The 14,197-nt window shown below is 37.7% G+C and overlaps 3 protein-coding genes across 3 annotated transcripts; 2 read left to right on the top strand and 1 right to left on the bottom strand.

The window, feature by feature from the left end:
* Positions 1 to 969: 969 nt before the first annotated feature.
* On the top strand, positions 970 to 3,001 carry LOC137708880 (eukaryotic translation initiation factor 5A-2-like). The gene is made up of 5 exons (XM_068448044.1): positions 970 to 1,191; positions 1,863 to 1,985; positions 2,101 to 2,157; positions 2,440 to 2,514; positions 2,627 to 3,001. Exons 1-5 carry the CDS (start codon positions 1,069 to 1,071, stop codon positions 2,729 to 2,731), a joined length of 483 nt encoding a protein of 160 aa, XP_068304145.1. The 5' UTR covers positions 970 to 1,068; the 3' UTR covers positions 2,732 to 3,001.
* Positions 3,002 to 3,362: 361 nt separating this feature from the next.
* On the bottom strand, positions 3,363 to 5,766 carry LOC137708869 (probable purine permease 5). Its single transcript, XM_068448033.1, has 2 exons — positions 5,640 to 5,766; positions 3,363 to 4,552 (listed from the first exon to the last, which is right to left on the bottom strand). Exons 1-2 carry the CDS (start codon positions 5,659 to 5,661, stop codon positions 3,477 to 3,479), a joined length of 1,098 nt encoding a protein of 365 aa, XP_068304134.1. The 5' UTR covers positions 5,662 to 5,766; the 3' UTR covers positions 3,363 to 3,476.
* Positions 5,767 to 10,342: 4,576 nt separating this feature from the next.
* LOC137743403 (probable WRKY transcription factor 32) lies at positions 10,343 to 13,887 on the top strand. Its single transcript, XM_068483288.1, has 5 exons — positions 10,343 to 10,754; positions 10,852 to 10,901; positions 11,786 to 12,420; positions 12,531 to 12,689; positions 13,206 to 13,887. The coding sequence occupies exons 1-5, from the start codon at positions 10,517 to 10,519 to the stop codon at positions 13,561 to 13,563; spliced, it is 1,440 nt and encodes a 479-aa protein (XP_068339389.1). The 5' UTR covers positions 10,343 to 10,516; the 3' UTR covers positions 13,564 to 13,887.
* The last annotated feature ends 310 nt before the right edge of the window (positions 13,888 to 14,197 follow it).

Genomic DNA, 14,197 nt, shown 5'->3' with positions numbered 1-14,197 from the left:
TCTCACATATTGTTGAATGCACCTCACATAAAATATTATTTATATACTCTAATACAAAAAGACTATTTAGGCCCCATAAAATTATGAATACACCTCCAAATCATTTTTGGTGTATATTATTTTCTTCAAGCTCTCGAAACCACTCTCACCTGCTATAGAACTCAACGACACAATTCAATGCAATGTCATTTATCACATATCAGTTTGTGTTTATAATATTTCATTCGATTGGCTAAAATCTCTACGGAGAAAATTGAACGGGCTTGTTTTTGATATGGTGGAGTTTACTGTTGCCTGTTGGGCATATACAGAAAATAAATATGGAAAACCTCATGAACCAACTTAGGGCGACTTGTCATAATCCTCACATTATTGCTCCTTACTCGAGCCAATAGAAGTAATAGTCTTCAATGTGATGGCTTGATGACGATGGACACTTCTAAAATTCTCTTGAACAATCTTTTGAATTCACTTGCTAATATTGCAAAGGCTATATTCTATTTTTAGCAAAACTTGGTTTGCATTCGATGCTTTTGATCCAATTTCTTCAAATATGAAATTTAAAATCCCTAATTGATAGAAAACTAAACACTCAATTGACATAAACCCAGATGTTGATAAAGAGTTTGAGTGTTAGGTGTATATTTAGAGTGTGGGTGTGAGGGTAGTATTGGAAAAAATATTTTAATTCAAAAAGTAAAAGTAAGGTTTATTAAGTATGTGTGGTGTAGTCAATAAAATGTGAGGTGTGAATAAAACAACCCCAACATATATTTATGATTCATTTTAAAAAATAAAATAAGAAAATTGATGAGAAAAAAATAATAAAAAAGAAAGGGATGGATAACCTTCTCTTTCTTCTATTCTATTTGGATAAGTTTATAACAGATCCAACGGTAGATAATCGATCTGACTAACCATGGTTAACAGATGACCTAAAAGCCTTGGAATATAGAGCCGGTTGCAGTCCCAAAACCAGAAGTCGCCCTCTTTCGTTGTTTTAGCAGAAACAAAGAGAAAACCCAAGAGGGACAGAGAAGCTCGCTCATCAAGTTCGGAGGCAGAGAGATGTCGGACGAGGAGCACCAGTTCGAATCCAAGGCCGACGCCGGCGCATCTAAGACCTATCCCCAGCAGGCTGGTACCATCCGCAAGAATGGCTACATCGTCATCAAGGCCAGACCTTGCAAGGTTTAGTTCTTCCCTAATTTTTCGAATTCGAGATGCAATTTTTCCGGGTTTTTCGGTCAAAATTCATCTGTGTTTTGTGGTTTCGCCAGATCTTTGTTGGGGTTTCGAGTTTTGATTGAATATGTTTGCTTTGCTGTGTATTTTGTTGATTTGGTTTTGGTATTTGATTATTCATGATCTCATTGTTGTGTTGTTACTGGTGTTGATGTTGTCGAATCGGAAAGGATTGCAATTTCGTTGTTGGGAGTTTAGTGTTTTTTAATTTGTTGTTGTTACTGTTTGGCTCTCATGCTGGGTACTCAGAGGGAGTAGTCAGTAACGAATCTTCTGGACGCAATCGATTTATCACTTAGCACACATAGTAGTATTGCGCATTCGTTTGCTACAGTTATTAGGGCTGGCAATTAAATCCATGGCATCTTTGTTTAGGTCTAGATTTGTTGTGTTGGGGCTTAGCACAAACGCGCACACACAGTACACGATTACAACTGGTCCTTATTGAGATCTAAAGTTTTTGTGCTGTAAATTGAACCGTAAATCCCAATTTTTCTTATCTGACCAACTGATAAAACCGAAGTTCTATTGCTCATCATCCTTGTATATCATTTCTATGTGAAGGATTTATTTGATTAATCCATTCTCAGTTAGAATCATGTTTGCTCTCATTACAGGTTGTTGAAGTCTCGACCTCCAAAACTGGAAAGCACGGTCACGCTAAGTGTCACTTTGTTGCAATTGATATTTTCAATGGAAAGAAGCTTGAAGATATTGTTCCTTCGTCCCACAATTGTGATGTAATTGCTTTCTCTAAATTTGTCTATCGTGAAATTGTGTATCTTTGTACGTGTTGTATTTCTTGGTTTTAAGTTGGATCATTCATTCTCCGCTTATTTATCATTGCTTTTTCAGGTTCCCCATGTCAACCGTACTGACTACCAGCTGATTGATATCTCTGAGGATGGCTTTGTAAGTTTTCTTGACAATTAGTTCCAAGTATGTCATCAGAAATTTTGATTGTTATGTGAATTTATGTGCGCTTCGATGGTAATGATGATACCAAAGGAAGTAAACTCATGCACATTAAGACAGTAGAATCATCTATTATTTGAGATTTTGATGCATGAATTTATATTTGGGAGTTTCATGATAATTTTCTTCTCTGTTTGTGTTATGTTAACGGTTATATATTTCTTGTGACATGCATTTCTTCCATTTTGTTTGCTCTAACTGGAGTTCGACATGTTGTAGGTGAGTCTTTTGACTGAAAATGGAAACACCAAGGATGATCTGAGGCTTCCCACTGACGACAGTCTGCTTACCCAGGTATCTATCTCATCAAGAAAAAAAAAACTCATTTACCGTAGGTGGGTTATTGTAATTTGTATCTCTTTTCTTCGTATTCGACTAAAGCTCTTCATTTTCTGTTTTTTTGTAGATCAAGGACGGGTTTAATGATGGAAAGGATCTTGTGGTGACTGTCATGTCTGCCATGGGTGAGGAGCAGATCTGTGCCCTCAAGGACATTGGTCCGAAGAATTAAGCACGATGCTGTAGCAGTAGCTCTAGCTGATGGCAAGACGTTCTTTGCTTTTACTTTTTTTTTTTGTGGAACCATATTATCTGTGCAATGAACCTTTATTTTAAATGGTGTTTGATCTTGCCAAGCTTGTAAAAGTGATGACGCAAAGAAGATTTATAGCTGCCGGATCCCTTGGCAAAGGGAGCTTGCTGCATATCTATGAAACTATTTCTCTGGTTTTTTTTCCGACAAAAGAAAGATATTTTTATGTTTAATCATTGTTAAGGTTTATGTTCCAGTGTTTCGGATGCTTTGTTTTGTTTGCTGATGCTACACATGTTGAATCGTTGTTACTGTCATCCTTTTTTTCTTCGCAAGAGTTGAATTTCTGTTTCACTGACAATTTTATGACATCACGGTTCGTGCTTATTTTCGCTCATTGTGGATTGACGTATAGTGCGACTTATTAGATATATTGGGGTCATATGGATGCAGACACTAGATTGATGCTCGCGATTACGATTGTCGAGAAGAATCCTTTGCAAACGCTGATACATGTAGTCCGATTTTTCAAACAATCTTCACCGTTTATTTTTCGGATACCTAGTCCCGGCCTGTTCAAGTAAAATTATGAGACAAAAGCAGAGCTATACATTTAAAAAGTATATCCTTATATCATTGGGAAGGAATATGTATGATAATCAAGCAATTCACTACGTTAGGATATGATAAACATATAAACCCAAATGAACCAGAAAACAAAATATCAAGAGGAATTTCTACTTGAAGATGCAGAGGAACTGCCATAGATGTAGCAGCCAAAGCCCCAAAATGTAACAATCAGGGAGAGGATCTTCAACCCGCTCATCGGGTCGTTTAACAATATGACAGCTGCAATGCTGGTGAGGGGAACCCTTACTGCGTTCAGCACACCGGCGAGAACGGTGGAAGATAAGAAAAGCACAGCAGTAGCCCCTAATACCCCTAACTGGAAACTGATGACACTCCAAATGAGAACAAGATAATAAGCAGACTTACCGCCCTTGAAAATTCCGGCCTCGTTTTTCATTCCCTGAAAGTCCTTATTCACGATTACTCCGATAGTGGTGAACACGAAAGCAAAGAAAGAAACCATGACTTGCTGCTCCAACACAACATGGAAGGACCTTCTACCAAGTAGCTTCACGAAAACCCGCTCTGAAAGCGCGAAAATAAGCCCGTGGAGTGCTGATCCTAAAATATCCCACACAAATCCCAGAATGTATTGCTTATCAGTTACATTTCCATATCTGTCTGAATCTGAATCCAGAGCAATGATGGTCATAGCAGCTGTAATGATAAAAATAGCATTTACTATCGCTGCATTAAGTTTGTTGTTCACAAGTAGGTGCCCGAATAATGCAGAAAATACTAGAGATGATGATGCGAGAAGAGAAGCGGTAGATGCTGGAAGGTAAGCATATGCATAAGCATACATGAGATTATCTGCAGCGCTTAGTAGACCTAGCACAATATAAGAAACAGTAAGTTTTATATTCAGGGGAGTAGGGGTCGTTTTGCAGACGATGTACGTAGGCAATAAGATTAAAGCAGTCAGAGGCCACCCTGCTACGGCAACCCATGAAATGATCCACTTGCTAGTGCCTCCATTGGCATAATACACACGAGAAAGAAGACTCGATGCAGGAAACGCTATAAGCATGCCCCCACTGCCAAGCACAAGGAGAATCCAATGCGAGATTGGCTTGCTTTTGTATGCTTCCAGAGCCCTTGTCTCAAAGGCAGAAACCCGGCCCCATAATGAAAGGGGAGGTTTTGGCAATTCCTCCTCCATTCTTTCCCCTGACATGAATTCACGATCATGAGAATTAACGCATACTAAACTCGTTAAACGATAATCAAGGAATTCACAGTGAAAAACTCAATCAAAACTTCATTAAAAAAGGGGGATGAGATCTTGCATCCAAACTTAAATCTTGCGATTTTAGTCCCCACAGAATGTACATGCTCGTAATCCTTTAAACCGCGCAAAAACCATCGTTTCAAACTTTCAAATTAACCACATCTCTTTCTGTTCCATGAAAAGGAAGATTACTCACTGCGATAAATATATGCAGTGAATGGACAACACTGAATCTACCATGAAAGTGATTATGCCACACACATGTAGAGAAACAAGAGAAATGAGGGTGGAGGGGAAAATGTAATAGGAGAGGAGAGAAAAGAACAAGCGAAATGAAATGGTTATCAGACGGACCCTCAAGTTTGAATGTTCAATAACCAAGTTCACGCGACGCCTATCTCCTGAGGCCAAACCAAACTCAAAAAGAAATTAGGAACCAAAACCAAAAGCAAACTACATCCAAACAATCTTTCTGCAGACTGCAGTAAGGAAACCAAATACAATACCTGTACCAAACAAAATCTCTACACAAAAATTCAAAGCAAACCAACTAAAATTTACAGGAATAAACCCGATTTCCGAGCTTATGCATATCCATAAAACGAAAGCCTTCTCGTCTTGTATTCTTTTAATCTACAACTATGGCAGGTGGTTCTAAAGCAGAAAACATACTAGTTGAAGCAGCTGATTCCACTGCAGGAGCAGAAAGAGGCCTACCCTTTACTCAATTTCAAGCTGTTCAGCTGAAAGATTTGAACTTTGGAGAACCAAATACAACTCCAAATTTGGGTAATTTCCACTGAGCAATTTACATACTTTCTTCACAGTAATTAGCCTATTTCTAGTCAATCCAATTCCAGTTCTCTTAAGTTTTACACACACAAACAAAATGAAATTTTTGATTAAATTATTTAATTTCGGTCATGCATTTTTCCCAGCAACCAATCAAACACCAAATCGAACATAATATATTTTTTTTAAAAACCAGAAAAAAATGAAGTAAAAATGGAGTGATTAGCGACTGACCCGACTGTAGCAGCGGCTGCATTAGTTACGATTCACAGCCAGGACCATGCATATCGCATACCTTTGATTCTGGGATAGGTTGGAAATTGAAATGGCGTACGTTTTGTATTCTGAATTCTGACTCCTTGTGAGCTCTGAAGGAATATCTTCTATTATTTAATTTGTTCTATTATATATTTGATTGGACAACGAAAGGCCACGTGTTTGGATTCAGCCCTTCATTCATCGTTTATACATCGAATGAATATCTTATATTTTAACGTCAATTCTCATACGAATATTTTAATAAATTGTGTAAAAAATATAAAATGTTAGAGAACCTATGAGTCTCATTTTTTAGAAAGCGTACTTAGCATTCCTCGTAAACTAACCCCAAAATTTGCTAGCCCACGTGCCCACCTAAAAAGGAAAGTCACATGAAATGATCTGAATTTTTGAGGAAAATTTCAGTTTTCCCCTCCCTCACCAACCATTCCCTCTCCCCACATGCTTATTCAGCACCCAGTGCCAAGCCGGGCATTTGTCAGCGTTTCATTGAGTTGTGTTCATTCACGTTTAACTTGCATATCTAATACTGATTTCGTAGCCCCTTTGTCTCCTCTCATCCTCGTCGCGTGAACCATTTGAAGAACCGTTCATCTCTCGAACCCGAAGTTGGAAAAGGAGTCGAGAGCATCTTCAATTGACGTGATGAGGGTGATAGCGAGAGTTCTATTGTCTACACCATTAATGTGGTGTCTCGTGTCTATATAATATTATTGGCACATAATGTTGCGGTTGTTTTCTACTCATGCCGTCAAAATTACTCCCGTTAAATAGTCGTGGTTTGATTCCCTCTTGGAACCAAGATTTACGTGGGAGGGCGTGGTGGAGTGCCAGGTTGATGTGCTAGTCTTCCCGAAATTTAAGCCACACAGGTGGAACCTATTGGAGGCGGAGAAGAAGGGCACCTCCAGGCCCGCCCAGCCCCTTGATTCCATCTTTTGTGCTTATTAGTTTAAGTTTGGGCTCGCTCTGTACCTTATTTGTTTGCAACAAATAAGTTAGTAATCTTAATTTTTAATCTACGCAATTTGAAATTCGAAGTGGAGAAAAAATTGTGTTGGGGACCTGGGGTACCCCAACCAATAGCATGAGTTGTCTCTATATTTTATCCCCACCTAATTTCACGTAGCGTGAGAGCTGTCATAATCATACAACCTTTATGAAATTATTTTGTTAGTGAACTCATAAGTACATTATGATCATTACATTAATAATGTGTGAATTAATTAGAAATCAATGTTGTTAAGTACAATGGCACCACAAACACAAAAGATTTACCTATGTAAATTCTCTTGTCTACATCACTCATTAGATCACTTCATGGGATTAGTAGGAGAGACGGACCTTAAAAGGAGCTCTCATGTGTTGTAATCCACCTCAACTCGTAAAAAAGTTCACAAATTTTATGCTCCCGAGACCCTCTTAATCCACCTTAAACTCACTCTCGAGTTTACAATCTTTCAAATGTTGAGTGTCGTAGACACAAGAAGTATAAATTTCCGGGCACGTAAGTTTTGTTCCACCCACAGTATTGGGCACATAACCAACTTTTCAGTAAGCAAAGCACCACCATTGTATCTGTTTGATTCTGTTCTTGGCAGTCAATTTAACCTTCTAGCAAGAATCTTCCTTAAAACTTTAATCTTTAATCAAAACCAGTTTAATTGGAAGCTTTTAATCAAATTTTTGGTAAAGTCGTATAGTTGCGTTTAGAGTTATGAAATGGTTTTTTTTTTTATTTTTTAATTTTTTATGTTTCCATAGCCAGAAAGTTTGGAAACAAATAAATATGTGTGGTGTTATCCACATACCGATTTTATCTCTCACACATCTCTTGTTAATTTCTATCATTTGATCTTTTTCAATTCATTAACCCAAATGTCAAAATTGAAAAGAGTGAAAAAGATAAAAAGAAGCGTGTATAACCCCATCCATAAGGCGCCAAAGTCCTAAAAGGTGTCGTGGCTGGTTCCGTCGATGAAGTCAAAAAGGCAATGCAGGTTGCATTTCACAGGGCGGCGGTTTCACAAAGGCAAATCTGTTTCCAACTTTTTCTTACGTGGTTGAGGTCATGCTGACGTCAGACCACTCTGGTGCTGGGTCGGGCCAGAATCTCCTGGTGAGGCGGTCTTGGGCCAACTGATTGGGCTGGGATGGGGATGGTTGTTGGGGTTCTAGGGGATTCAATTGTCCAATTGGACTTGCCCTAAATATTCTCAATAAGATGATAGAATAAAGCACATTGCCATTCACTTTTTACCTTTTTGACTTGTACCAATATTTCACAACCACACCTTTTAATTCAGAATATACACATTCGGATTCGGTAACTTGATATTGATTTGCTCACAAATCTTTTAACTAGCTTCAATGTTCTTACAATTTAATCAGAAAGATAAGGTAATTTTTGGCGAGATAGCACTTCATCAACACTCGGATTCGTTATTTAAAAAAAAAAAAAAATATATATATATATATATATATATATTAGAGACAAATTAGACGAGATAGCACTTTATCAACCATCCTTTTTATATCATTACGAGTGTGATATCCGCACACTTCTTTTTACTTCTTACATACCTTCTAATTTTCAGCCGTCGAATCGGATGAATTAAAGAAAATCAAATGACAAAAGTTAACAAAGTGTGTGTGAGAATTGAGAAGTAAAAAGATGTGTGTGGATAACACATCCCATATCATTATCCTAAAAGTAAAGCACTATAAACCTATACATTTTTTGTTCCTAGCTAGGGCATATTACATAGATTTTCAAAAGAATATCTATGGTTGCAAAATATCGAAACGTCCATTCTTTTGTTGACGAAGAGAAATTTATATGCGAGCAACACGCTAAATCAGTATTCCAAATATTTTATGTATCGTTATTAGCGTTAAAATATTTATGTTGTCGATATTTTCATCGAAATATTTGAAAAATCAAATATTGATATGAAAAAAAGGGGAAGGCCAATTAATGAATATTCGATAATATTTAATTCTCACTACATAATTTTGTCATAAACCATAGCAGATGTCGAACTTTTGAATTTTTTGAGAATTTTTTTCCTAATTTTGACAAAATTTGAATGAGTTGATATACCCATCCCATTCCAAATTTTCATCAAAGGCAGCCGATATCCATATTGATATTTCCATAAATTTTCATATCGATATTCCACCTATACTGCTATTTTAAACACTAACCGTCATGTGCTTAATTGTTCCATATAACCTGTCGGGATTGGTTTAGAATATTCTTATTGCATGTAAATTCTTCGTGTGTAAACCTAACACTAAGTTTATATGAAGGAAATAAATTTGGAATTTTGACAAAAAAATTGACATGCACCAATTTCCTTGTTTGGATTCATAATCATAGAAATATGGAATTTCGGCGTGAAAAAAAAAACTTAGAATTTGGGACCTCCAATTTTCAAGTTTAAATTCCATGTGAATATGTGTCATTTCTAAATTTCTATGAATGAGAGTTTAGAAATAATAAACTTTGTATTCAAATTCCGTTGTCCTTTTAGATTAACCAAACAAGAAAATTCACAAAATCTAAAAACCAAAATTCCATTATTTTAAATTTTTTAGTAATCTTAAATTTCTTCATTTAAACAGAGTGTAAGCTATTCATTATAGCATATACTTAACAATCTTGAGATTTCAGAGATTGCATTGTGTATAATATATTGTCGATAATGATTCCTACATTGATGGGAGGAGAGACCTTGCATGGGCTTATAAGTAAGTTGGGTTACTCCTCATATTGACGATTGGTTGTATAATGAAACCTCAACTTTCTTCAAAGTATCAAAGCAAGTTGTGCCACGTGTGAAGCTAAATGGCCACATGCGTTTCACATTACCCATTATATTATTTACGTGTTAGGCTTGAAAAATGATGGACCCATTAAGACATTTCTCTTAAACCGAGAAAATATTCAATTATGATCCTTGCATGGCCTTATAAATAAGTTGGGTCACTCCCTATAATTAATTGTACGGTGAAACTTCAACTTTCTTCCTATACAACAACATTTGTGACCATTAAATATTTAAGAAAACTAATGAAAATGATTTGAAAACTTTGAATTTTAATCAAAATGACAAAAATGTGTTGTAAGTGAATAGTATCAGGAATAACTTTTTAAAGTAAAAATATCATTTTCGTTAAAAATGAATAGTATTGAAAGTATTTCGTTAAAACTTCGTTAAATCTTTAACTTTTAGATCTTTAACCGCTCATACATACTTTTATTTTATCTAATAAACGTCATGCACTGAAACATAGAATTTCATGGGTACTATTATAACTGGCTACTATTGTTTTAATAAAAGTGAGAACCGAATCCTTTTAAGATTTAATGCAAAAAGTGTGATCAATCAATCCTTCACGACTCACAACACGTACTAACTCTAATGCAATAAACTGATTAATCTGATTAATACAATAATACAGAGAATAAGACAATTACAGAAATGGGTCGCTGTGTCCGACACCAAACGGCAGTCTAAAGGAAACCGTCAAGTCAGCAGAACCTACGGCGATCCCCGCACCTCATATAACGGAGATTTTAACGGCTTCAGTTACACCGTCATAAAAACCACCTGAGTCAACTCCAGTCAAAGACATACATATATCCCCCCGCTCTTTAAAGCAAACCCTCTCTCCGCCTTTCTCTCTCCCTCCCTAATCAAACCGGTACACAGAACCCGAAACATTTCACGGTTTCGGTCCAAATTTCGGCTCGATTTCGGACACTACAAAACGCACAGCGCCAACAGTTTCGACAAACTTTACTCTCTGACAGTGACAAATCGGCCATGGCGGAGCGCCACGAGAGCTCCGATGCTCTCCCAACGGAGAAACTACACCCAAGGAAAGGAGAACAAGAAGAAGGCGGCGACGGAGACGAAGACGACGACGAAGAACGAAAGCAACGACTCGGTGAATTTCAACCCGGTGAGTTAAAGAGTTCTGTATCCGAGTTGAGGCAAACGCAATTAGAAACCCTAACGGCGCCTTCGACGCAGGAATTTTCAGAGAACGATCAGTTTGCAGGTAAAGCTTTGTGTTTTGGGAAAACGGTGCCTTTTTTGTTTTTGTTTTGGTGGGATTATGGTGAAGCGGGGGTGATCGTGTGTGGTTGATCATGCAGGTTTGCAGCTTGAGTCCGTGTCACAGTCGATTGATGGAGCTGAATTGCAGGTTAGAAGTTCAATCATTTGAAATTTCTGAGCTTTTGATCGTTGGCTAAGTGAGTCTTAAGCATTTTTAATTGTGTGCTGTTACTGATTGCTTTGAGGGTTAGGATTAGGATACTAGAGAAGATTATGGGTTGAAATGAGATTACTTTTTTTCTCGGTTGGATATTGAATGCTATGAATGCGTTTTCTATGGGGGAAGGGCAAAAACGTTTGTTGAAGTTCTTGTTTGAGGGTTGGAATCATGAATCTGAAATCCTTGTGATTACGGCCTCGTAGTTAATGTTGATTTGCAAGTGTTAATCTCTCTTATCAGGTACCAAGTAGGAAAAGCATTGTAATCTGCTTGCTTTTTGGAGAGGCGAAGCGATGTTTGAGTAATTGGAAGAGAATCATTGAAGAGACAATTAGAAGCAAAAATTTGCATTACTGAAAGTTAGTAGCCTAGTATCACCTATTAACGGTAATAATCTTTAATGACAGAACAATGGAGATGTGACCTATACGCATGGTGTGTACCCGAAGTACGTGTTAATCAATTTATACTAACAAGTGTCTGAAGATTAAGAGAATCTTTGATAAATCAGTAGCCAAGCATTTAGTGTATGTATTCTTCAGCTCATGTGAAAGAACCTCCGCTATCTTATGGCTTGTATAAACTGTCTTCTTATGTATTCTTAGGTGGGAGGAGCATTGAAACTTTATTGACCGTACATCATCTCATTCAGATCTCTAACAGTCTAACTTGAGGCATGGGTTTATATGCATCTTGTATAACATCGTTTGAATTTGATGCAACTCCAGAATAGTACACCTCTTGTTATTAAAAGTCAAACCTCTGGTTCCCTACATTGTGGTTGTGTAATCATTTTCGTTGTTATTTCTCAGGAGCAACTTGGGCTGAGCCACCAGGAAATTTTGGCAAGTGTAAGGAACCAAGATATTCAGATTCAGAAGCAAAGTCAGTCTCAGTTGACTGTTTATCCAACTCCGTTTTCAGAACTATCTCCAACTTCTGTCACTCAATCCATTTCATCTGCTCCAAGCCCAATTCTAATAGAACAAAGAGTTCCTCATGGAAAGACATCTGCTTCAGATGGTTACAACTGGCGGAAATATGGTCAGAAGCAAGTAAAGAGCCCTCAAGGTTCTCGAAGCTATTATAGGTGCACATATTCTGAGTGTTATGCCAAGAAAATAGAATGCTGTGATCACTCAGGCCATGTAACAGATATTGTTTACAAAAGCCAACATACTCATGATCCCCCTCGGAAAAGTATCTGCATAAAGGAGAATAAGCTTGCACTATCTGCTGAGTGTGTAAGATATAGTGTTGTTCCTGCAGAACATTCCTGCCGAACAGTTAATGATTCAGAGGTGTCCACATCTTCAAAAGAACCTATTCAAGAAACACCATCAGTTCCTGAAAGAAAACGGCAGAGCACAAGTGACTCTGATGATAATGGTGATGTTAAAATCAAGGAGGAGAATGGTGATGGTGATGAGCCAGAACCCAAACGAAGGCAAGTTTACCTGTAGATTTTGTTTTCTTTCACACCCCCCTGTATTTTATACCATACTTGTTGAAAGGAGTATGTTACCTGGTTCTAATGCTTTCCTTATTGATAACCAGAATGAAGAAAGGCAAATCAGAATATTCTGCTTCTCTCTCAAAACCTGGCAAGAAACCTAAATTTGTTGTGCATGCGGCTGGGGATGTTGGAATATCAGGTGATGGATACAGATGGCGCAAATATGGACAGAAGATGGTGAAGGGCAATCCTCATCCCAGGTGCATTCCTATTTCCTTCACTTTTTCTTCCTTGGTAGTTTGATATTAGCCTAATTAATCAGCGTCTGGGGTTTAAATTCATTGTTATATGTGGTTAAATGATGCTCAATATATGTCATTTTTACATAAACTTCATCTTTCCTTTGTGCAAGGTGTTTGCTTTAAAACTTCAAAGCGCAGGTAATTTGCGAAAGATACATTCTGAATAACTCGAAAATGCAATGATCCAATTAGTCATTGACTCTTAAGCAATCTTAGTTGGTTCCATTTTTTGTTTATTTGCGTTTCTAAGAAGTAAGCGCAGCATAAATGATATTCATCAAAGAATGCTTTAATGCATTTTGTGGCATCTCTAATCAAATGAAGCTTTTGTTATAAAGGAGATCTGCCACTTTAGATGTACAAGTAAAAAAATAGTGAACGAAATCTATTCAGAGCTGGCATTCGGAGTTTTATAATTAAATGCTACATGTAGTCTTCCTTTGATTTTGATCAAGTATTGTATTTTTTTTTCAGGAACTACTACAGATGTACTTCTGCTGGGTGTCCAGTTCGGAAGCACATTGAAACAGCCGTAGATAATACAAGTGCTGTAATTATAACATACAAGGGGGTACATGACCATGACATGCCTGTCCCAAAGAAGCGACATGGCCCTCCGAGCGCTCCTCTTGTTGCTGCTGCCGCTCCTGCTTCCATGAACAATTTGCATATCAAGAAGACCGATACAGACCCAAACCAAATTTCTTCAACCCAGTGGTCGGTGGACACAGGAGGAGAATTGACGGGTGAGGCCTTCGACCTCGGAGGTGAGAAGGCAATGGAATCGGCTCGAACACTTCTGAGCATTGGATTTGAAATAAAGCATTGCTGAAAGCTCCTTTGGTGGCCCAAGGACTAGTAAAGAACATCATCGACGGGCTTCTCTCTCTCTCTCTCTCTCTCTCTCTCTCTCTCTCTCTCTCTCTCTTATAAAAGCTGCAGTGTATTTATATAGCATTATGAGTTATCAGATTGGCAGGTTTGATTTTTTCCCCCTTTTTTCTTGGTGGTGTTTTTCACCTTTCAGATGTAGTTTAATAGTGCATAGTTGTGTAGATTTGGTACTGTACACCCTTGCATCTTGTTTTAAATAGGCTGATGGCAGTGAAACAATATAGAAATCGGGGTCATTCATTTATAAATTCAATTCCGAGCACGTGCGTATGGTATAAAGCGAGAAAAACTTGGGTATGGCAACTTGATTAGCTCGATGGTTAGACCCGTCTCACTCTTGTGAGAGTGGCCTGACCAGCCATCCCTACTAAATACTTGATTTGGTCAAGTCCTTGAGGTAAAAAGTTGGGATGTGGGTTGCCCTCGGATGCCATTCTTTCTTTTTCATTCTTTCATCATCCACCAGTCGTTATCTCAATTTGCCCAATTTGGTGGAATTCATAGAATAAAAATGAAACCAGAGGCAGGAGGCAGACGCGTTTCCTAAACAGTCTGCATCCACGACTCTGACA

The sequence above is a fragment of the Pyrus communis genome, chromosome 1 (assembly GCF_963583255.1).
Source record: "Pyrus communis chromosome 1, drPyrComm1.1, whole genome shotgun sequence".
In the NCBI taxonomy this organism is placed as follows: Eukaryota; Viridiplantae; Streptophyta; class Magnoliopsida; order Rosales; family Rosaceae; genus Pyrus; species Pyrus communis.
This window is presented reverse-complemented; position numbering and strand designations above follow the sequence as displayed.

Bases quoted from the DNA above. Each gene is read 5' to 3' on its own strand.
- LOC137743403 (XM_068483288.1), top strand. From the start codon at position 10,517: ATGGCGGAGCGCCACGAGAGCTCCGATGCTCTCCCAACGGAGAAACTA. The intron at 10,755-10,851 runs GTAAAGCTTTGT...TTGATCATGCAG, and splicing joins AGAGAACGATCAGTTTGCAG to GTTTGCAGCTTGAGTCCGTG. The intron at 12,690-13,205 runs GTGCATTCCTAT...TTTTTTTTTCAG, and splicing joins AAGGGCAATCCTCATCCCAG to GAACTACTACAGATGTACTT.
- LOC137708869 (XM_068448033.1), bottom strand. From the start codon at position 5,661: ATGCAGCCGCTGCTACAGTCGG. The intron at 4,553-5,639 runs GTCAGTCGCTAA...AATTCATGTCAG, and splicing joins GCAGCCGCTGCTACAGTCGG to GGGAAAGAATGGAGGAGGAA.
- LOC137708880 (XM_068448044.1), top strand. From the start codon at position 1,069: ATGTCGGACGAGGAGCACCAGTTCGAATCCAAGGCCGACGCCGGCGCA. The intron at 2,158-2,439 runs GTAAGTTTTCTT...GACATGTTGTAG, and splicing joins ATATCTCTGAGGATGGCTTT to GTGAGTCTTTTGACTGAAAA. The intron at 2,515-2,626 runs GTATCTATCTCA...GTTTTTTTGTAG, and splicing joins ACGACAGTCTGCTTACCCAG to ATCAAGGACGGGTTTAATGA.